Source organism: Lepidochelys kempii, chromosome 14 (genome assembly GCF_965140285.1).
Source record: "Lepidochelys kempii isolate rLepKem1 chromosome 14, rLepKem1.hap1, whole genome shotgun sequence".
Lineage (NCBI taxonomy): Eukaryota > Metazoa > Chordata > Testudines > Cheloniidae > Lepidochelys > Lepidochelys kempii.
Window position 1 is genome coordinate 27,214,084 of NC_136393.1, and position 22,082 is coordinate 27,236,165.

At 42.8% G+C, this 22,082-nt stretch overlaps 1 protein-coding gene across 1 annotated transcript in view; it reads left to right on the forward strand.

Moving 5' to 3' along the window:
* Window positions 1-22,082, forward strand: part of GSG1L2 (GSG1 like 2) — a 70,283-nt gene that overhangs the window by 19,884 nt on the left and 28,317 nt on the right. The window contains exon 3 of the mRNA XM_073311544.1: window positions 7,225-7,377. Within this exon, the coding sequence (XP_073167645.1) occupies window positions 7,225-7,377 (153 nt within the window). The remainder of the gene's footprint in view (window positions 1-7,224; window positions 7,378-22,082) is intronic.

The following is a 22,082-nucleotide window of genomic DNA, read 5'->3' on the forward strand; positions in this document are numbered from 1 at the left end:
GTAATACTAGTTAATGCTTAAAAAACTCTAGAAGAAAATACAGCCTACTGCTTCAGGGCTTAAGCCTATCTTTAACTATTAGGGATCAGGATGAAATCTTCCTAGGGAGGCAGATTATCCTACACCTGCCCATTGCAAGGTTTCTTGCACCTTCCTTTTCAGCAGCTGTACTAGCCACTGTCCAAGACAGAAGACTAGGCTAGAGGAGTCTAGGGTCTGATCCAGTCTGGCAGTTCCTGGGTTGGAGAATGAACTAAAGCTGGTGGGATGTGGAAAGAAAAATGCATAATAATAATAATAAAAAGGATTTCTTCTTCCCTCGCCTATGCTTTGAGGCAAACCCACAGCCAGACCAGGGCTGCTCACTCACCTGACATGGCTCCCTACTCCAACAGAGCCTGCAGTGACTCAGCTCTCAGGCATACTGCAGCATCCTATCCCTGAGTAGGCCCTGGGCCAGATGACCCCAGGCACAGGTATTTCACTCACCCCACCAGAGCTGCAGGTTAGTCTGTGCAACAGCACTACCTGGCCAGAAACCCTCCTGCTGCCTTACAGTGTCACAGACTCCCAAGGCTTCCAGCCTGTTTTTGAACCAGTTCCTGTTCCATCCTGCCCCTAGCCTCATCTGACTCTTGTTCCCGCCTGCTTCAGCCCTGTCTATGGCCTGCCCTGACCCACTCCTGACCCCGCCATCCCTACACCTGCCTCCTGACCCCCAGACCATTGCACTGATTCCAACCCAGCTTTGACTTTTGGCCTGCATCGAGTTCTGACTATGATGTTGATTTGGCTTGTCTATGGATGCTGACCACAGTCTGTCCCTGGGCCCCAGTTTCAGAGCTGCCCTCAGCCTGGTCCCATCCCTACGTTCAGCTTCAACCCTTGGTATCAGTTCTTGCTCACTGATCCAACCACCAGATCTGACTGCCTACAAACCAGAGCCTGACAGTTTGCACAGACTCCACTGTACTGGATCCCAGGCCTACATGGAGCACCTGGATGCTGCAGCCCCAGAGATGTCATCGCTACTCCAGAACCTCTAGAGCCAACTGCCCAGCTAAAGTTAGAGAACGCTTCCCTCCAAGTGCTGGTTCAGACCCCTCTAGGATCTTTTGGCCCACCCATGGTAGAAGCCCTGGAGCGTAGTTCAAAAATTCCCTTGCCGGAGTGGTTTGGCGGTGACTGCCACATGTTTTGAGGGTTTATTTACCAGTGCCACCCACACAATCAGATGAAGGTGGGACTTGTTATCAATGTACTGTCTAGAGAAGCCCTAGAGTGGGCCTCACCAAGCCTGGAACAGGTCAACGTGATGCTTGATTTTGAGTACTTCATCCACTCCTTCTTGTTAATATTCCAGGCCCCAACCACGTCTGCAACATCAAAGCAGCCCTATAGTTCCTCGCCAGTGTTAGTGACCTATCTCCACCTACACAGTCCACTTCCGGAGTCTGAATGCCGATAACGCTTGGAATGAAGCAGCCCAAATCTATAATTTTCACTGGGGATTGAATGATGTTGTAAAGGAGGATCTGGCTCTGGTCAACCCTACCCACCCCCACCCCTGCACTGAGTTGGTACCCTACATCAAGCTTTGCATAAGAATCAAGAACCAGCTGCTTGAGAATTGCCTGGAAAAGAAACAGGATGTTGACCATTCCGAGCCTAGGGTCAAAGGTCCCCATGCATGTCCTTTACCCAGTTCTGGATCTGATCACATGCAAACAAACAGCACCAGGGGGTTCATCACAGACCAGCAGAAGGATTACTGGTGCCAAAATGGCCTTGCCTGTGCTGCAGAGAAAGTGGTCACTTCAGCACAAGGTGCTCCCGCAATCCCAGACCCGCTACAGTGCCAGAAAACCACTCGATCCAGCCCCAGTAGAGGAGTCATGGCTGGACCTAATGCAGAGAGCAAATTCCCCAATTGGATCCACTCTGCTGCCTACATTTTCCCATGCACCTTAGGAGCACCACCAACCACACCAGCAGATCCCCCTCCAGCTCTGGGTCCCAGTCACACTTGAAGTAAGCTGTACCTGCTTGCATTGATCAACTCTGAGTTGTCCAGAAACTTTATGGACTTCACCTTTGCTGGAGCCAACCATTTGCCCAGGCAGAGGAAGCGTGTCCCAGAGCAGGTGGAGACTATTGATGGTAGTATGCTGACTTCTGGCCAGTTTCCTAAAACACAGCACCTCTCCAGGTCAAGATAGGAGACCACTGGGAAATTATGCAGTTTGACCTTCTCCTGCTGATCAATGAGCTTCTAGAATGGGTCAGTACAGCAAAGATCTTCATCAAGCTTGACCTGCATGGTGTATACAACTTGGTCTGCATCCGGGAGGGTGACGAGTGGAAGAAAGCTTTCTGCCTCAGGTATGGCCACTATGAGAACCTGGCTATGCCCTCTGGCCTCTCCAAAACCATGGCCACATTCCAGTATTTCACGAATAATACCCTCAAAGATATATTATACCAGTTCATTCTGATCTCTACTTAGATGACATCCTATTCTTCTTAGAAAACTAGACTCTGCACGACCAGCATGTCCAACAAGTGCTGGAATGCCTCAGGAAAAATAGCTTATATGCCAAATCAGAAAAATGTGAGTTTGACTGCACCACCATTGATTTCCTGGATTATGTTATCTTGCCTAATGAGATCACTATGTATCCACACCACCATTGTGGACTGGGCCCTGCCAAAGAGCACCTGTGACATCCAGTGCTTCCTGAGATTCACAAACTTCTATTGGAGGTTCATCTCCCAAGTAGTGTCCCCCATTACGTAACTTCCATAAGAATTCCACATTCATCTGGCTCTCAGAGGCCCAATGGGCTCTTGAGCAACTAAAGAAGGCCTTCATCTCTGCACCTATATTGAAACACCTGAACCATCCCAGCCTTTTGTTGTCAAGACAGACACTTCCAATTATTCCATGGGGGCAGCCCTGTCGCAACTTCAGAGTGTCACCAAGTATTCTCCATCCACGAACATTCTACTCCAGAAAGCTAAGTCCCACCGAACAGCACTACAAAATCTATGACAAGAGCTGCTAGTTATCAGGACCACCTTGAAGAGTGGCATCACCTCTCAGAGGGTGCACATTTCCCCATCCAGGTATTCACCAATCTTAAAAACCCAGAACACTTGTGATCCGCGAAGGCCAAATCCAATGGTCCCTGTCTGTTTGTTTTTTCTTGTCTGGAGTTTATGCTGCATTATTGGTCTGGAGGCCAATGGCAAACCTGATGCATTCTCCCACAAGGGGGGGTACCTTGATGGCAATGAAGGACCATCTGAACCCTCCACCATCCTAAAGCCCCACCATTTCACCAATGTATTAGTGAACATGGACTTCTTATCCCTTGTAAAATCCTCTCTACAGAGCTACCATTTTGCACAATGGATGTTGCACAATGCCAAGTCCATCCCAGGCTTCTCTGTTAGAAATGGTCTACTTCTGTTCAAATATTGTGTTTATGCCCCCAGAGGCCTGTCCCATCTTCCAACTCTCTGACTATGTTACAACTCCCCTCTGGACAGCCATTTTGTACATGGAAGACCACAAAACTGATTGTGTGACCTTTTTGGTAGTCTAGACTGTACACCTCTGTGAGATCATACATTGACTTATGCAAAGTTTCCCATGCTGTATTAAGGTCCCCCATACTGAGCTGCTGGGATACTTGATCTCCCTACCTATTTCTTCCCAACCCTGGGAATCAATAGCAATGGATTTTCTTTTGGAGCTCCCTAACTCCAGAACCGTAGTCATAGCTGTAGACCTCTTATCCAAGATGTCTCACTTCGTGCTCTCCTGTAAGATTCCCACTGCAGAAATGACAGCCCATGTTGTCTTTGACCATGTTTGCAAGTTGAATCTGTTATCTTCCAAAATCACATCAGACCACAGACCAGAGTTTGTCACCCACCTTTGGCAAGAGCTCTTCCGCCTCTTAGATGTTGACCTACATCTCTCTACTACTTGTGATGCCCAAATGGATGGGCAATCAGAACAGATAAATGATATTTTAGAACAAGACATTGGGGATTTCCACCTGGACAACTGGGTACAACTCCTACCCTTTGCAGAGTTTGTCTATAACAATTCTGAACATAAGTCTACCCAGCAAAGGCCCTTTTTCTCCAGCTACAGTTTCCATCCCTGGTTCTACCCATCATGAACCTCAACTTCCCATATCCCTGCAGCCTCTGATCTGGTCAAATGCCTCCTTCGTATCCAGGAGGAAGTAAGCTTGACACTACCAAGGCAGACTATAAGTGGTTTGCTGACCACCACTAATAGACCAAACCTCCCATCACTGTTGGCTTTACACAAAACACTTGGACACCTCATGTCCTTCACACAAACTTGACTACTGGTACCTTGGTCCCTTCCTTGTCATTTAGCAAATTAAGTTAGTCACTTTCTGCCTCCAGTTGCCCCCCACCATGAGATTACATCCCATGTTCCATGTCTCCCTACTGAAATAGCACACCCACAACTCCCTGTCAGGATGAATGAAAGCTCTTTCTCCTCCAGTCGTGGTGCAAGGTCAGGAATAATAACTGGTGAATCAGGTCCTCAGAGAAGCTCCTATACCTAATAGATTGGGAAGGTTATGGCCCAGAGGAGCACTCACGGGAGCCAGTGAGAAACATCCATGGCCCCAACCTGATCTGTGACTTCCACCAGTCCCATCCCAACAAACCAATCCTAGGAATGCCTGGGAGGCACCTTCAGAGGAGGGTAAGGTGAGGCAACCCCACAACCAGACCAATGCAACTCACTCAGGTGTTATGACTCACCCCTCCAAGAGAGCCTGCAGTAACTCATCCATGCTGCAGCCCTGAGCAGAGGCTGGATCAGATGACCCCCAGGAACAGGTGTTTCCCTGACCCCACCAGAGCTGCAAGTTAGTCTGTGCAACAGCACTACTCAGCCAGGAACCCTCCTGATGCTTCACATGTGACAGACTCCCTCAGCTTCCAGCCTGCCCTCAATTCTGTTCCTGCCCCCAACCTTGCCTGAAGCTTCCTTCAGCCTTGTCTGTGCCCTACCCTGACCCTGCTTCAGCCCTGTTCCTGACCCTGCTTCAGCTGTGCACCCACCTCCTGACCCCAAAACTATTACACGTACTCCAGCCCAGCTTTGACACTTGGCCTGCATCCAGACTCTGACTACAAACTTGAATTAGCTTGTCTACAGACATTGATCACAGTTCTGACCCACAGCCTCCCCTGGTTTCCATGCTGCCCTCAGCCCAGTCCTGACCCTATGTCTGGCTTGGATCTCCACACCAATCACCAGACCTGACTGCCTAGAACCCAGAGCCTGACACATGCTCCCTCTTCCAGAATGCCAACTGGGACCCCCCCACAGTGAATGGTAGTGTCCGCTCCAAGTTTCCACCCATAAATCCCAATGCTGTACCTTGTGCTCTCACAACTTACACCTAATGATGCCAGTGGCAACTGAAAGAATCCAGCATCTCTGAAGATGCATACTTCCCCTGCCCCAATGCTGTTTCAGTTTTCTTGTCCCACAGAGAGTGCTCTCAGGAAGGCAAAGGGATTAATTTAATCAGGTAACCCCTAGATCTTGTATTTATGTGAAGGGGTAAATAACACTTCCTTATTCACTTTCTCCACACCATTCATGATTTTATAGTCCTCTATCATATCTGCCCTTAGTCACCTCTTTTCTAAGATGAATGGACCCAGTCTCTTTAATCTCTCCTCGTATGGAAGCTGTTCCATACCCGTAGTCATTTTTGTTGCCATTCTCTGCACCTTTTCCTGTTCTGATATATCTTGTAGTTTATACTAGTTGCAGTTAGACAGCTTTTAATCCATTTAATGCATGTTATGTTTACGTTATATCTTTTGAAGTTTTTAATCAGAATGTCATGTAGTAACAATTCAAATGCCTTTCAGAAGTCTATGCATATCTCATCAACACTATTACCTTTATCAGCCAAACTTGTAAACTCAGCAAAAAAGGATTATCAAGTTAATTTGACAGGATTGATTTTCCATAAACCCATGTTGATTGGCAATAATTATATTACCCTTCTTTAATTCTTTATTCATCAAATTCTGTATCAGCTGCACCATTATCTTGCCTGGGATAGTTGTGAAACTGACAGGATAATTACCTGGATCTTTCATTATTAAATACCAGCACCATATCAGCTTTCTTTCAGTCTTCTGGAACTTCCCCAGTACTCCAAGACTTATCGAAAGTCAATATTAATGGTCCAGTGAGCTACTCAGCCAGCTTTTTAAAAAATTCTTAGCTGCAAGTTATCTGGACCTGTCCAACTTTAGTAGCTGCTGTTTAACATCCTCTTGAGACATTAGTGGACTGGAAATAGTGTTATCATATGATATGACTACATCATCTGTTTTTTTTCTCAAATGCAGAACAGGAATATTTATTTAACACATCTGTGTTTTATGCTGTATTATTAATAATTCTACATTTTACATCTATTAACCGACCAATACCATTGTTAGGATTCTTTTCGTTCCTACTATGTTGTAAAAATTCCTTCTTAACTTTGCTGGCCATAGATTTCAACTTGTCGCCTTTTGCTGCCATTATCAATTTTCTACAATTCTTAGCTTCTGATTTGTTTTTATTACTATCAACTTCTCCTTTCTTCCATTTGTTATATATTATTTTTAACTTTATGATAGCTGCCTTCACTTCCCCTCCAAACCAGATCAGTTATTTTTAACAATACTATCTTCTTGTTCCATCGTAGGATTACTGCTTTCTGGGGATCTAGTAAAGTGGTCTTAAGCAATTTCCAATTATCATTCACATTTTTCTGATTAAATTCCTCCTCCCAGCTGATTTGGTTCTAAATGTATTTTTGCTTTGTGAAATTGGCCCCTTTAAAGCACCAAGTATATGTATCACTGGTCTGGCCTCTATTCTGCTTGCATGTTATAAATGTGATCACTGGTATCTTACTTACCATTAATTTTTAGTTCTGCAATCAGTTCTTCTTTATTTGTTAAGATGAAGCCTAATATAGAATGTCTCTTTGGTATCTAAGTACCTTTAAAGTCAGAAGTTGCATGGGCACCCTCACAGATTTTGACCCTTGATTTAAAGCTTTATAAACAATAAAAATGAAGAAAGAAATGTACTAAATGTCTGTAATGGCTGCTTATAATATCGATGCTATTGATTTGTCTTTCCAGGTGTACTGTGGCTGTCTATTGTAGCGGAGCTACTCTATATCATTTTGCTTCTAACTGGAGCCACTTTGATGTCCATAGAAGTGTGCTACTACACTACAGTCATTGATGGGTTAAAGCTCAACGCCTTTGCTGCAATATTCACTGTACTAGCAGGTACAGTTTAGGATTTATATATTGTAACTTTGTAACTTTGAGTTGCAATGCTAAATGTTTTTGCAGTAAAATTCTTTAATTTATGGACCAGATCTTTAAATCAAAGAGTTTTGCCTGAGTGAGGACGGCAGGACGGGGTCCTCTATTTTCTAATACTATTGTAAATGGCATAATTCATTAATCTAGAAAATGCAACATAGAGAGAGAAATTAGACTTGATTTCAATAAATATGCCCTTCCATACTGAGATCCAGACAGCAGAGCCGGGCTCAGCATGGCTTTGTGGAAAATAGGTCTTGTCAAACAATATTGATATAATTTTTCAAAGAGATTACAAGTTGGGTTGACAAAGATGTTGACATAATAGATTTCTGTAAGACATTTGACTTAGTGCTGCACAACACTGATTACAAATTCAGCCCTCTTCAAAATTAATATAACACTTGTTACATGGATTAAAAACTAGGTAACTGATATATCTCCAAAGTAAATGTAAATGGGGAATCATCCTCCTAAAGGAATGTTTCTAGGGTTTTCCCAGGGATCAGTTCTTGGCCCAATACGATCCAATCTCTTTATCAATGATTTAGAAGAAACCATAAACGCATTCCTGATAAAGTTTGCAAATGAAACCGTAGCTGGAGGACTGGTACATAATGATTCATAAATTTAAAAACCACAAATGACCATTCGATCATCTAGTCTGACCCCGTGCATAACACAGGGCACAGGATTTAATCCAGTTACTCCTGTACTGAGCCTATTAATTTGTATTTGACTAAAGTATGTTTTCCAAAAAAGCATCCAGCTATGAGTTGAAGACATCAAGAGCTGGAGAACCCACCACTTCCCTTGGTATTTTGTTCCAGTGGTTAATCACTCTCATTATTAAAGATTTGTGCTTTATTTCTAATTTGAATTTGCCTGCATTGGTTCTTGTTATGCCTTTCACTGCTGAATTAAAGAGCCCTTTAGTATCTGTTATTTTCTTCTCTTGAACATGCATATACATCCTAATCAAATCACCTTTCGTTCTTCTTTTTGATAAGCTAAACAGATTGAGTGCTATCACTGGAAGGCATTTTTCCCAGTCCTTAAATTATTTTTGTGGCTCTTTTCTGCATCCTCTCCAAATTTCCAACATTCTTTTAAAAATGTGGACACTTGAACTGGACACAGTTTTCTAGTATCTGCCCCCCAATGCATATACAGAGGTAAAATCACCTCTCTACTTCTCACTACTACCCTGTACATACATCCAAGGATCAGATTAGTCCTTTTTGCCACAGCATCCCACTGTGTGCTTATGTTGAGTTGTTTGTCCACAATAATCTTTTCAGTCACTGCTTTCCAGGATACAATCCCCATTCTGTAGGTTTGGCCTGCATTCTTTACTCTTAGAAGAATGACCTCACATTTAGCTGTATTAAAACACATTTTGTTTGATTGGACCCAGTTTACTAATGAGGCCAGATTGCTCCTCATGACTGCCCTGTTATCATCATCATTTACCACTTCGCTAATCTTTGTGCCAGCGATATTTTATCAGCTTTGATTTTTAAATTGATCATTGATACAAATATTGAATAGCATTGGGTCTCAAACTGATCCCTGTGGAACTTGCTAGAAACACCGCCATTCAGTGATGATTCCATATTGACGACTGCTTTTTGAGATCGGTCAGTTAGCCAGTTCTTAATCCATATACTGCATGCTTTATTATGATTGTATAATGCTAACTGTTTAACCAGAATGTTGCACAGTACTAAGTCTTATACTTAGACTTTTGTAAGGTGCTTAACATCTACACAATTACCTTTATCAACCAAATTTGCAGTCTCACAAACAATGAAATCAGGTGGCATCAATTATATCTTGTCCTTTACTTTCAGCTTTCCCATGATTTTGCTGAGGATTGAGGTCAGGGTAACTGGCTTAGACTTACGCAGGACATTACGCTTTTCCTTTTTGAATACAGGCACAACATTAGTACTCTTCTAGTCTTCTAGAATTTCCTCATATTCAAAGATAGATTAAAAACTAACATCAGAGGGCCAGACATCTCAGCCAACTCTGTTAGGACTTATGGGTGCAAGTTATCTGGGCTTGCTGATTTAAAAATATACATCCCTAGTTGTTGATGATCAACATCCTCCTTGGTTAAACTGGAAAATATTTCATCACTTCACATGATATCAGGACACTGTCCTGCTTCTTTCTAAATACAGAACAGAAATATTTACTGAACACATCTGACTTTTTCCTGCTTCATTGTTAACAATTTTACAGTCTTGATCTAGTAGTGGACTTTGTTTAGTACCTGTTAGTAAATAATAATACCTTTAGTTCTTTCTTTCTGTATATATTGATTAATTTACATATTAACTATTCTTTAGAATCTTTATCTTAAACAAAGAGTATGTCTGAATTCTAAGGCCTAGAACACTGGTCTTGACCAATAAGTAACACTATTTAGGAATTTATTTATGATGCTGTATTTAAGAACTCTAGGGTACCTTCTTGTCTATAAAACACCAGATATTCTTGGAAACCATCTCCTTAACATATATATAAAATGCTTACATAAGCATATATAGATTAGGGAAATTAATAAGAGATTATTGTTATAGCAGATGTTTTCTATTGGGGAAATCAACATGGAAGAATGATTGTGGGGTAAGAAAGACTCACAGAGATATTAAATTGAAGAATTGTTAGTGCTCTCAGCTGTGAATAATCATGCCTTCACACATGAATCAGGTAAACTGAGACTGTATAGAAATGACATCACAACATATGTTTCTAGGAGAATATTCTTGGCAACTAGGTTTCCTTTGTCCGAAACCCTATACAGTAACAGCTGTTTTATCAGGCACTTTACCAACCAGAAAGCTCTATAAACCGGCATTTGACAAAAAAACTTCAAAAACAGACTCCAACGAGAAACTGCAGAACTGGAATTAATTTCAAACTGGACACCATCAAATTAGGCCTGAATAAAGACTGGGAATGGATGGGTCATTACAAAAACTAATTTCCCCATACTAATTTTTCCCTACTGTTACTCACACCTTCTTGTCAACTGTTTGAAATGGGCCACCCTCATTACCACTACAAAAGTGATTTTTCTGCTGTTAATTGAATTGTCTTGTTAGCACTGACCCTCCACTTGGTAAGGAAACTCCCATCTTTTCATGTACTATGTATATATATCTGCTTCTGTATTTTCCACTCCATGCATCTGATGAAGTGGGTTTTATCCCATGAAAGCTTATGCCCAAATAAATTTTAGTCTCTAAGGTGCCACTAGGACTCCTTGTTGTTTTTGTTTCAACAGGGTTTGTAGTTCACTGACAGGTCCCTGTGTACTCTGCAGAACAATGTCACCAAATTCTGTGGTGGTAACCCCCAAATTCCACAATTTTGCTAATTTATTCTATCACGATGAAATACTCTTTGTTGCTATCACTATCCCCACCCGCATCCCCCATAGCAACAGCTCTGAAAAGGCTCATTAGAAGAACATTTTTGTCCCTGAATATTTTTGACAATGATTGTTTACAATTATGTCTTTTTCACTCTATTCTCCAGACAGCCAGGCTGCCCAGGCCATGGCTGTTGTGCAGTTGTCTAGGTGACCCCACTCAGAACCGCCTTGTTCCAGAGTGTGCTAGGAAGGGGGAGCTTGTAGCCAGGTTTAACAGTAAATTTCCCTGCTCCCTAGGCCTCCCCTCCTGCATTACTCTCTCAAGAGCTAGGCTGTGGAGTCCTGACTGAGATGAATGTGGCAGATCAGAACTCTGGCAAGGGGTGAATTTTGTGCAAACTACTGGGCTGCATAATATGTGATGTGTATTTTTTTAAGAGATTTGGACTGAATTTATATCTCTGTTTGACTCTCCTTTCTGGCTTGAAGGCCTCTCTTTGCATGGTGTTTATATGTTATCTTGCATTTGTTATATGGAATGTGGATTTGATGAGGTTCTATGTTTTAACACCAGTTTTATTGTGCCTTGATGCTACACAGAGTCAAAGGGTAACATTTTCAAAAGCACCTAAATGACTTAGGGTCAGATTTTAAAGGCACCTAGAGTTACAGATAGGCACCTAGTCAGATTTTCAAAAGATCCTAGGCACCTAACTTCTACTGGTACTGGAATCAAGTCCTGCTGGGTGCCTGTCTGCATCTTTAAGCACCTAAATACATTTTAAAATCTGACCCAAAGGTCTAGATCCACAAAGGGACTTAGGCATTGCAATGCTGAGTGTTGCAGCACCTAACTCTTCGGTGTCCTTCCACCAACTGGAATCCAAGAGCCAAAGTTAGGCATCCGGCTCCCATACAATGCATGGGGAGAGTTGGGCACCTAAGAATGGGATCCACGAAAGCCATCTTGCTAAACTGGAGTCACCTAAGCTAGCTTGTTACCCATGGTTTTCAGAATCCAAAACAGTGGTAACTTAACTGTTTCACTCCAAGCGGTGTCAGGAATAAATCAGTAGGAACACAGTGCTCTGGCTGATGAAAGATTAATACAAGTAAGTATTCTGTTAACTACAATTTATTCGATTTAAGCATACACAGACACAACCAATAGGTTTAGAACATCCCAAATATTTACTGAAAATGTGGGATGGTATTGAGTAAATTGCAGCAGTTCAACACTGGCCGGTTGCTTCCCCGTCAGAGAGTGAGTTGTCAGGAAAAATGCCTCTCAGGATAGCTTCAGAGGACTGCTCCAAAGTACACTCTATTATGTAGTCCTTTTTATAACTAACTTTTACAAAACACATAGATCATAGTGACCCCTACTGGGTCATCACGTCTCCTAATGTCAAATTACTTATCAACAAACATTCCTTACACTCTTAGTCATAATAAGCTTCTATGTCAAAGGAGCCCCAAACCCAAGGTTCCCATCCACTTATTTTCTTTCAGTCTTAAATTGTTGATTCTTTTACTCCCCTCCTCCCATTCTGATTAGCAGAGACTGCAAGTCTGGAAATGTATTTGAACATGCCTCCAGAAGCTCTGCTTGTTCAAATTAACCCTTAACTAGGTGGTGGTCTATTTTATTAATTCATGGTGTCTGAATGCTGGATACAATTAGCTTAATCAAAATCTGGGGCACACACACACCCTCAAATTTGGGGAAACAAGCTAATAGAAAATAACAAGATGAGGCATGTGGTTTAAGTCCCACCCCTCAAAGGGACTTAATCACCTATCCCTGGGATGGCAAAAGGTTTCTGTCTCTGGTTGGGGTTTGGAGCTGTGAACCCTCTCCTGGAGTCAGGCACACCTAAAATGTTTCTAGAAACACTAGGAGAAAGAGGCAGCAGTAACCTCTGGGCTACCAGGTATTTTTGCATGGGGCTTTCTTTGTCTTTTTTGTTGAAGCTGTTCCACTATATATTAAATACCCCTTGGCCCAGAGAGAGTGTAAGAATTACTCTACAGCTAGAGAGTAAGAGAGAGAGAGAGAGAGAAGAGAATTCAGTTTTTATTATTTAAAATAACATTGATATTATCAAAATTACCATAAATAAATAAAGTATTTTTTCAGTTTTTTTATCAATATAGATTTTCACAGTTGCACAAAATTATAGGGGGTCAGACAATTGGGGGTAGGGTTAGGGTAATTATTTAATGACAGTAGATGCTAAGATTCAAAAGTTAAAGCTTTATAACTCTTAACACACACACTGTCAGCATCACGTGCCAAAATATACAGAGTAAATCACCTTAACTGAAATTCTAATTTCTCAAGCAGCAGTTTTCTTACTTTGCTTACCTGTACATTTTGATTATTATAGATAGAATTTTTTTTTTCTGGTTTAGGTGTGTATGATGAAATCAACATTTATCCATAAAAGTCGAATCCTTCCAAGCCTATCTAAAGTCCAGTGGTTAGGGAACTCACCAGAGAGTTACAAAACCCATTCTGAAATCCTTTCTCCCAGGGTTGATTGATTCAAATCTAAGTAACTTAAATCAGCAAGCAAAAATCCTTGATTTAAATAATTGATGTCCATCTTGTTTTGCATTTGTATTTTTTAGGTTATATAATTATAAAGAGAGGTTGATTCTCATTTGTGGGTAACAAAACAAGTTGATTTGCAACTAAATATAGCCTTTACTCTACATTTGGAACTTTTTTTGCTAACCAGGAGGAAAGATGTTAATTAAGCAATTATATAGCTTAGTTTTTAATATTGTTATTATGTTAGAATATGGTAAATGATGCATTTCTTATTTACTATATGATTTTTTTACTTGTGATTTGTGTCAAGTTCTAACTGGATGGAAATTGGAATTCAATATAAAAATGCACCAAAAAAAGCTTTTTTGCTGGTGTTGTTGTTTAGTTAAATAAAACTACCTTAAATGTGCTGGATATATAGGGGGAAATAATTTTATCAAAGCATGTTTTGCATTTAAAACCAAAGGATGTATTACACACAAAAAGTAATATCTGCAATTAGTGAATTGAACTGATTGTTTCTGGTCATCATGTGCTTCAAAGAATTTACAATTAGTAGATCTCACCCTGTCATACCTCCATTTTTATTTATAGATTTGGAAGAGGATAACAAACTTGCCTGCCTTTTCAACTACCAATTGGTTTCTTAACTTTGATTAAACTAGTCATTGAAATTAGCTGGTGGAATAAACTGCAGAAGAGACTAGTACTGTCAAAAGCTAATTCCCCACTTCTAAAAAATCTGGTTCCAGGTACTCAGACAGTGGCTTCCACCGGTTCAGTGGTTTGACTTTAAAACTTTGGTAGCAACCAATGTTAAACTGCTGAATACTTTTAAAAATTTAAATTATTTTAATAGGTTATGGTAAGCTTAAGCTTTCATGTGGGTTATTAAACTTTCAAATATCATTTAAAATTTATTTTTAAAGAAAATTATGTAAATAAAAATATCAGATTTAAATAAAACCACTGATTTACATAAAAATCATTTTTGTAAAGAAACCATTTGTTTTTATTCACCCTGCCTTTTACACATCAGGCAGAGGGGGGACTTGAGCGTGGGTGTCCCATATACCAAGTGAGCGCTGGAGCCCACGGGTTCTCACAACAATTTTTTTAGTGGCCTCAGAGTGTGGCCACCAACTCGCACTGGTGGCCTCCTTGACGCCTTTTTCCTAAAATACTTAATGAACTTTAGGAAAAACAATTAAATATAGACAGATTCACATCCAAATCATTGTAATGTATATTTGTAGGGTTTTTTGGCAGACTCAATAACAAAAATAATGATGCCTCCCTCTTCAGTCCCCCCACCCAGGGCTTAGGCTGGGGCTTGCTGTGAAAAATATTGTCTGTCTGTGGATACTTGTATATCACAGCACACTTAGTAGCTACCTGGGAGGCTGCGAAAAGTGATAAGTGATATTAACAAACATACAAGTATCACTTTTCACAGATAGCTGGTAAGTCTGCTGTAAAAAGTGATACTTGCATGTTTGTTAAGATCACTTTTCTTAGCAAGTCCCAGGACCCATTAAGCTCTGGATGGGGGGAGGGGGGAAAAGTGCGAGACAACAGGAGCCAGAGGCGATGGTGGGATGGATGCGAGGCCAGGGGAGGCAGCGGGGGCGATGGGGGTGAGTGATGAGCCCCACTGTTTCATGGCCAGAGCCAGGGCCTGATGTCTGCTGCCATGCAGCCAGACCTGGAGCTCAGTACCCATGGCCAGAACCCAGAACTGGGGACAGGAACTTCTTCGCTGGAGCCAGGCATTGGAGCCCACTGCCACGCAGCTGGAGCTGTGGGTCAGCGCCCAGGACTAGTGCCTGCAGCCGCAGGCCCAGAGCCTGGAGCTGGATGCTGGAGCCCAGGAGTGTGTGGCTGGAGCCAGGAGTCAGCACCCACTGCTGCGAGGCTGTAGCCAGCACTCACTGCTGCATGACCAGGGCCAGGGGTTGGCACCTGGGGCCAGTTCCTGCCACCATGTGGCCGGAGCCCGGGAACAGAGCTGTGGGTTGGTGCCTGCTGCCATGCAGCTGTGGCAGGGGATCAGTGCCAGGGGCTTGGTTCGCACAGCTGGAGCCTGGGGCCAGTACCCACCACTGCATGGCCAGAACTGGGGGCCAGAGGCCGACTGAAGCTCTGAGGCCAGAGCTGGGAGTCTGCATCTGCTGCCCTGTGGCCAGAGCAAGGGGCTGGCGCCCAAAGCCCCTGCTTGGAGCCTGCTGCCATCCAGCTGGGGTTGGGGTTCGGTGCCTGTGGCCAGTGCCTGTCACTGCATGGCTGGAACCCGGGACTGGAGCCAGGAGCCAGCGCCGGTTGCCACATAGCTGGAACCAGGGACTGGAGGCTGAAGCCCTGCAACTGGAGACCAGGGCCGCGTGGCCAGAGCCAGGGGGGTCAATACCCACTGCCCTGAGATTGGAACCCGGGGTGTCACATTATTGACTTGAACTGGGACCATATAGAATATGGTTGCAACCAAGGTCCCGTAGTGGCACCAAATCTTGTATAAAGGGGGTCAAATAAGGTGTCTAAGACAAGGTTATGGTTTGCTGATTATGAGTATGCGAACTGTATGCATGTATTATTTTTGTGTTTAACGTTATAAGTATTGGCTCTATACAATCTGTATTTCAAACTTGTGCTGTGCTTCTGGGTGACACCCCAGACAAGTTGGTGTCAGGTCTACCTAGCCTGCTTGATGGCCCGTTAAGGACCATCAGCTATACAATTGACCCATTGAGAGAAGGCAGACATACCTTCTGGCTCAGCAAGTTGTGCTGGGACATGCCTATGGACAGAACTTTGCGGTTTTCCATGCCGTGTGATGGACAGCTTGTCTTTGGAACAGAGAAAGAAAGACCACACGGCAAGAAAATATAAAAAGCTGCTGCAGCTCTTCCATCTTGTCTTCAATCCTGCTTCTTACCTCTGGAGGGACTTGGCTACACTGAAGCTTTGAACCAAGGACTGAAAGACCCGTCCCAGCTGTGGATGTTCTCCAGAGACTTGATGTGAACCTGCAGTTTATTCTATCACTGCTGCAAGCCTGAACCAAGAACTTTGCCATTACTGTATGTAATTGATTCCATTTAACCAGTTCTAGCTCTCATCTGTATCTTTTCCCTTTTATGAATAATCCTTTAGAATCTAAAATCTAAAGGTTTGGCAATATCATGATTTGTGGGTAAGATCTGATTTGTATGTTGACCTGGGTCTGGGGCTTGGTCCTTTGGGATCGAGAGAACCTTTTTTCTTTTACAGGGGTATTGGTTTTCATAACCATCTGTCCCCATAACGAGTGGCACTGGTGGTGATACTGGGAAACTGGAGTGTCTAAGAGAATTGCTTATGTGACTTGTGGTTAGCCAGTGGGGTAAAACCAAAGTCTTCTCTGTCTGGCTGGTTTGGTTTGCCTTGGTGTGCATAGAAATCCCAGCCTTGGGCTGTAACTGCCCTGCTTTAAGCAATTTGTCCTGAATTGGCACTCTCAGTTGGGTCCCGCAGAACCAGCATCGTTACACGGGGTCATATGGCCAGGTTCCTGAAGTCCTGCTTCTGGAGCCTGCCACCCAACCCTCCTCCCCGCCAACCTGTGTCAAGAACTCACTTTGCTCTGCAGTGTTGTTCCCCATCTCTCTCCAGAGGTGGTGCAGGGCGGCACAACAAGGAGGGCTGGGGAGAGACTGATGCTTTGCCCCCCCATCACTGCCCACTGCCCCCACTGTAGCCTCACGAAAAGCCCCTGGTTGCCCTGTGTGGCCATGGTGGCCACATTTGAGAAACATTGCTCTAGCCACTGGGATAAAGGTTACAAGAAATGTCTCTTACTCTTCCTTTCTCCGGAGCTCCCAGAGAGCAGCACAAGAAGGAGTGAGAGGATCCTGAATGCAGTTGTATGAGGATGTCTGCTATCAAGAAACCACCTATAGAAAGTTAAAAATCTAGAGTTCCACTGTGGTCTCCATTCTGTACACTGTCCCCTTGCAGATCCTTTGTTTAACACTCAGGGCTTGTCTTCATGTACAGTGCTACAGTTGCACTGGTGAAGCTGTACTGCTGTACCATGTTAGTGAAGATGCTACTTTGCTGACCGGAGAGGCAGTAGCTATGTCAATGAGAGAAACTCTTCCGTCAACATAGCACTATCTACATGGGAGGTTAGGTCAGTTGCTCAGGGCTGTAGATTTTTCACAACATAGTTCTATAGGTCTGTAGTGTAGAGCTGGCCTCAGCCTCCCTGTCCCTCCTGCCACACTCTTTGCTTATTGCCAACCCTTGTTGTGTTGTGTCTAATTTGGATTGTGGCAGTTTGGGGTAGGGATCTCTTACAGTATACTCACATTTATCTGAGTGGCCTGGAGCCTTCCAAAATGTTCAGATAACCGAGCAGTTGGATAAACAGAAGTGCTATTTTGAGTTTCAGTTTCACTGATATACAAATATGGGGAACAAAGGCAGTAATGCTGAAGTTTGTGTAATATTTTGCAGTTTATTAAAGAGTAAAAAAAAAAACCACTGAGTTTATTAAAACACCAAAATTGCATTAAAACCACAGTGGACATAATTTAATTCTGAATGATGTAGCTCTTACTGTACAATTTCTGCTTTAGATTCAATACAGATCTTTTTCTTTTCAATAGTGTCCTGCCAAGTTGCCGTTGCTGCTGAAATGGGCTTAGGTATTGGTATCAGCAGGTAACCACTCAGAACTGCTACACAAATACAAAGCCATTGATTAGCACTAACAGGCACTAAGAGGTAATTGAGAAGTTATTGGTGTGTGATTAACATAAGGCCTACATGAAAGACAGCCTGTGGAATCAGATAACAAGGAATTTGGATAAGTGGAATTATGCTGTATATTTTGTCAGGAAAAACCTGTCTGAATAAATGAATAAGTCATTAGGCAGGTTCCTGGCAGTGACTACATAGTGTGGGTTGCACCACTGTAAAATGTGGTCTGAGCTCCCTGGTTTTTCTCTAAAATTAGGTGGTCATTTGGTGGCAAGTTTCACGCAGGGTTCACTTTTATGCCCTTTTGTGTGTAATCCTTCTGCCCATCAGAGTTGGCAACAACAAGGGCTGGGTTCAGTACATACCACCCCCCTGGGTACTTCTAAGAGGCAATACTGCCCCTCTCGCAAGCACAGAGTCTGAGTGTAGCAAAAGCCTTTTAATAATGGAGAGAAACAATGCAGCATTATGTTGGGGAAACACCACCAACAGGATTCATAACACCAACCATGAGCAAAAGACCCACCCCCACGTAAGTTTGGCAGTGTCCTTTTCCCCTCAGGGTCTTAAGTCCAGCAACCCAATAGTCACACACACACACTGTCTCTCCTTGGTCAGTGAAGCCCCGCAGAGTTCAGAAGTTCATCTGCAGAGTTTACCTCCCAGCCTGGGTGGAAGTGGAGAGAGGTATGGGGGTGGGGTGTGTGTGCGTATCTCACATGCTCCACTGCTCGGATCCACAGCCGAGTGCCACACACCTCTGTGGGGTTCTGCTGCAGTCTTCACCACCAGCTACACCTCTCCACCAGCCATCCACTCACCAACTTGTCTTCAGGTACATACCCCTCCCCTCCTTAACACAGCTCTCAGTGATTTTTAGCTGGTAGTAGGGGAGCCTCAGTACCAGTGCACCATTAGACCAAGGTATCAGTGATTTCATCTCTGCAGCAAGTAACAAGACTCCTAAATAGAGCCAAAATTAGCTCTGCTAGTAGAAAGAGAGGGGGAGTCAAAGTAGTATTTAAGGCCCTCAGAAGGGACCCACACTACTAGATACACATACCTGTCCCCAACCTCTCTCAATTCAGTATGTTTTTTGGAACTCATGTCCCTTGCCTACTGAGTGCTACTTAGTTGAGGGCAAGTCCCTCCGTCATAAAATGCCAAGTACAGTTCTAATATCCTTGATTCACATAACCAGGGTAACAACACTTTATTACTCCTGCCCCAATAACAAAGAGACTGGGGATCCCACAGCAGCCAAAGTGACCATTTGGGCAAGCAGTCCATCATGCTGGGCAGGGTGGGTGTGCCCATGAAAAGGAGATCAGCCCCTGAAGTCCTTTTCCACAGCTCACCACCGGATGTCAGGGTAGAGCTCATTCTGACTCTGCTTACATGTGTGTAGTTTTTCTTTGATTTTCTCCTCATGAGTTTTAATGGGAGGTCCTTCCATTTGAACTCTAGCTGAAATGTGTCAACAACAGCTATCTATCACAACAAATTGCTCTTGGCACAAAAGGTGGCCCAGAGGTGATCCTGAGTACAGCAAGTGCAGTGGGGGAGGGTTATTTAAAAAAAGTTGACTGTAGGGTCATTTTTGCCATTAGTTAACTGACAGTTTAGGCTTTATACCACAAACCCGGTTGAGAGCTGCGTGAACATAACATCTCTGGCAGGAGCTGCACTCTTATGCCAGATTTTATTTTACAGAGAAAGGCTTAACTTCAGCTGATGGCATGTGGAGGGTCACACAGAGCTGCTGACAGAGAATATTTATCCCTCTTGAGCTGCACTTTGACTCCCAGCAGACCTGCCTTTCTGATATCATAAACCTTCCAGTTCTCCAGAATGCTGCAGGAAAAGCAGGGAGATAATACAAATAAACAAAAACTTCAGCATAAAGAAGCAAAGGATTTTAAAAATAGTTGAATGCTTGAATTTAATAATGAGTTGAGATTGATAATCTTTGATTAAACAATTGCATTTGGGCCTCTTATTTGACAAAGATTAATACAACACTATACAGAAAGAATAGATACATTACTCTCCCCATCCTTGGTGTAAGACAAAGAGCTGGCCTGTGTGTGTGTCTCTCCTCTGTAACTGGTGGGGTGCTAGCAGTCTGCATTCCCCAACCCATTTCCACACCCTCTGTCTTTTTATCAGGGATTAGACAAACAAATTCCGTTTTGGAGGGGAAATTGCTTTTCAGTGAGTAATTTCACTTTGTGTTCTGTTTTGGATGTTTTCATTTCACCTAATTACTTATGGAATTTCGTTTATGGTAGCTGTAGGTTACATGACGGATAAGATAAAGGGAATTCTAATCCAGTCTTTATTACTGAAAGCTGTGACTATTGGCAGTTCTTAATCAGTTAAAAATCATCTTTCAATGGATCCTTATTTCATCCATTACAGATAACGTCTGCACTAACAAGTACCTCTTATCACAGAACATAATTACATCATAGGCACCCCTTTTCAATCACCAAGTCCTGTTACACCATACCTCTGCAGACATTTTTTATTAGTTTGAGGGGTCTTTTCCCTCAACATCTATATTCCCACAGACTTGGAGGGATGAGCATTAATGAGGTAAAACACAATACTCAGTCACATGAATTTCCTGAATACAGGTTGCTCAAAGGTTGAGAGCCAACAGTCTGTGCCTTGGAATTGCTAATATCATAAAGATTCTGGAAGAATAGTTAATATGCAGAAGAATTCAGTATACAGCAAAAAGAGGACTAAAAAAGGCTAATCTTTACTAACAGGTACTAACACATGTATTCCCTCTGAAGGTAAAATTCTAAATCCGGTGGTGTGTAAGAAGACTGCAGAACGCTAAAGGGTATTCTGGTGAAGCAGTAGCTATACCATGGTTAAGAGTAGAGAGCTTATTTTACCTCTGTATTTGGAACTGGTGCAAATGCTGCTGGAATATTATGTCCAGTTCTATTGCCTACATTCCAAGAAGTATGTTGATAATTTGGAGAGGGCTCAGAGAAGAGCCATAAGAATGATTAAGGGTATAGATAGATGCCTTTATAGTGACAGACAAACAGAAAGTTAAGAGGTGACTTGATTCCAGTTTGTAAGTACCTACATGGGGAAAAAATATTTAACAAGGGGCTATTTAATCTGTCAGAGACACATAAAACATTATCCAATGGCTGGAAGCAGAAGCTAGACAAATTGAGATTGGAATAAGGCATACATTTTTAATGATGAAAATAATTAATTCATGGAACAATTTACCAGTGGTCATAGTTGATTCTCCATCACTGTCACTGTTTAAATCAATATTGGATGTTTTCCTAAAAGATATGCTTCAGGAATTGTTTTTGGGAAATTCTCTGGCCTGTGCTGTAAAGGAAGTGAGACTAGATGGTCACAATGACCCCTTCTGGTCTTAGAACGTACAAATATATGGTTAAGGGTTTTCTGGTGGAGCAGTAGCTGCACCATAGTCAAGTGTATACTGGTGGAGTAGCAGCTTTCCCATAGTTAAGGATATTCTGGTAGACCAGTAGTTGTATGCTAGTTACAGACACCATTGTGGAGCAGTACTCACACCATGCTTAAGGATAGTTTGGTGCCTCAGTAGCTGCGCCATTGTAAAGGGTGTTTCTTGTGGAGCAATATCTGTACCACAGTTAAGACTATTCTAGTGGAGCTGTACCTTTGCCATAGTTACGTGTATTGTAGCGGAGATTACCTTCAATACTCTAAAGAGTATTCTGGTGGTAGCTTTGCCATAGTTAAGGATATTTGTGTGGAGCAGTAGCTGTGCTACGGTTAGGGGTATTCACAGAGAGTGGTACTTTCACCATAGTTAAGGGTATTCTGGTATAGCAGTAGCTGCAACCTAGGTAAGCATATTGTGGTGGAGTGGCAGCTTACCACAGTTAAGGTTGTTCTGGTGGAGCGGCACCTGAGCCGTAACTAAGGGTGTTCTGGTGGAGTGATAGCTGTACC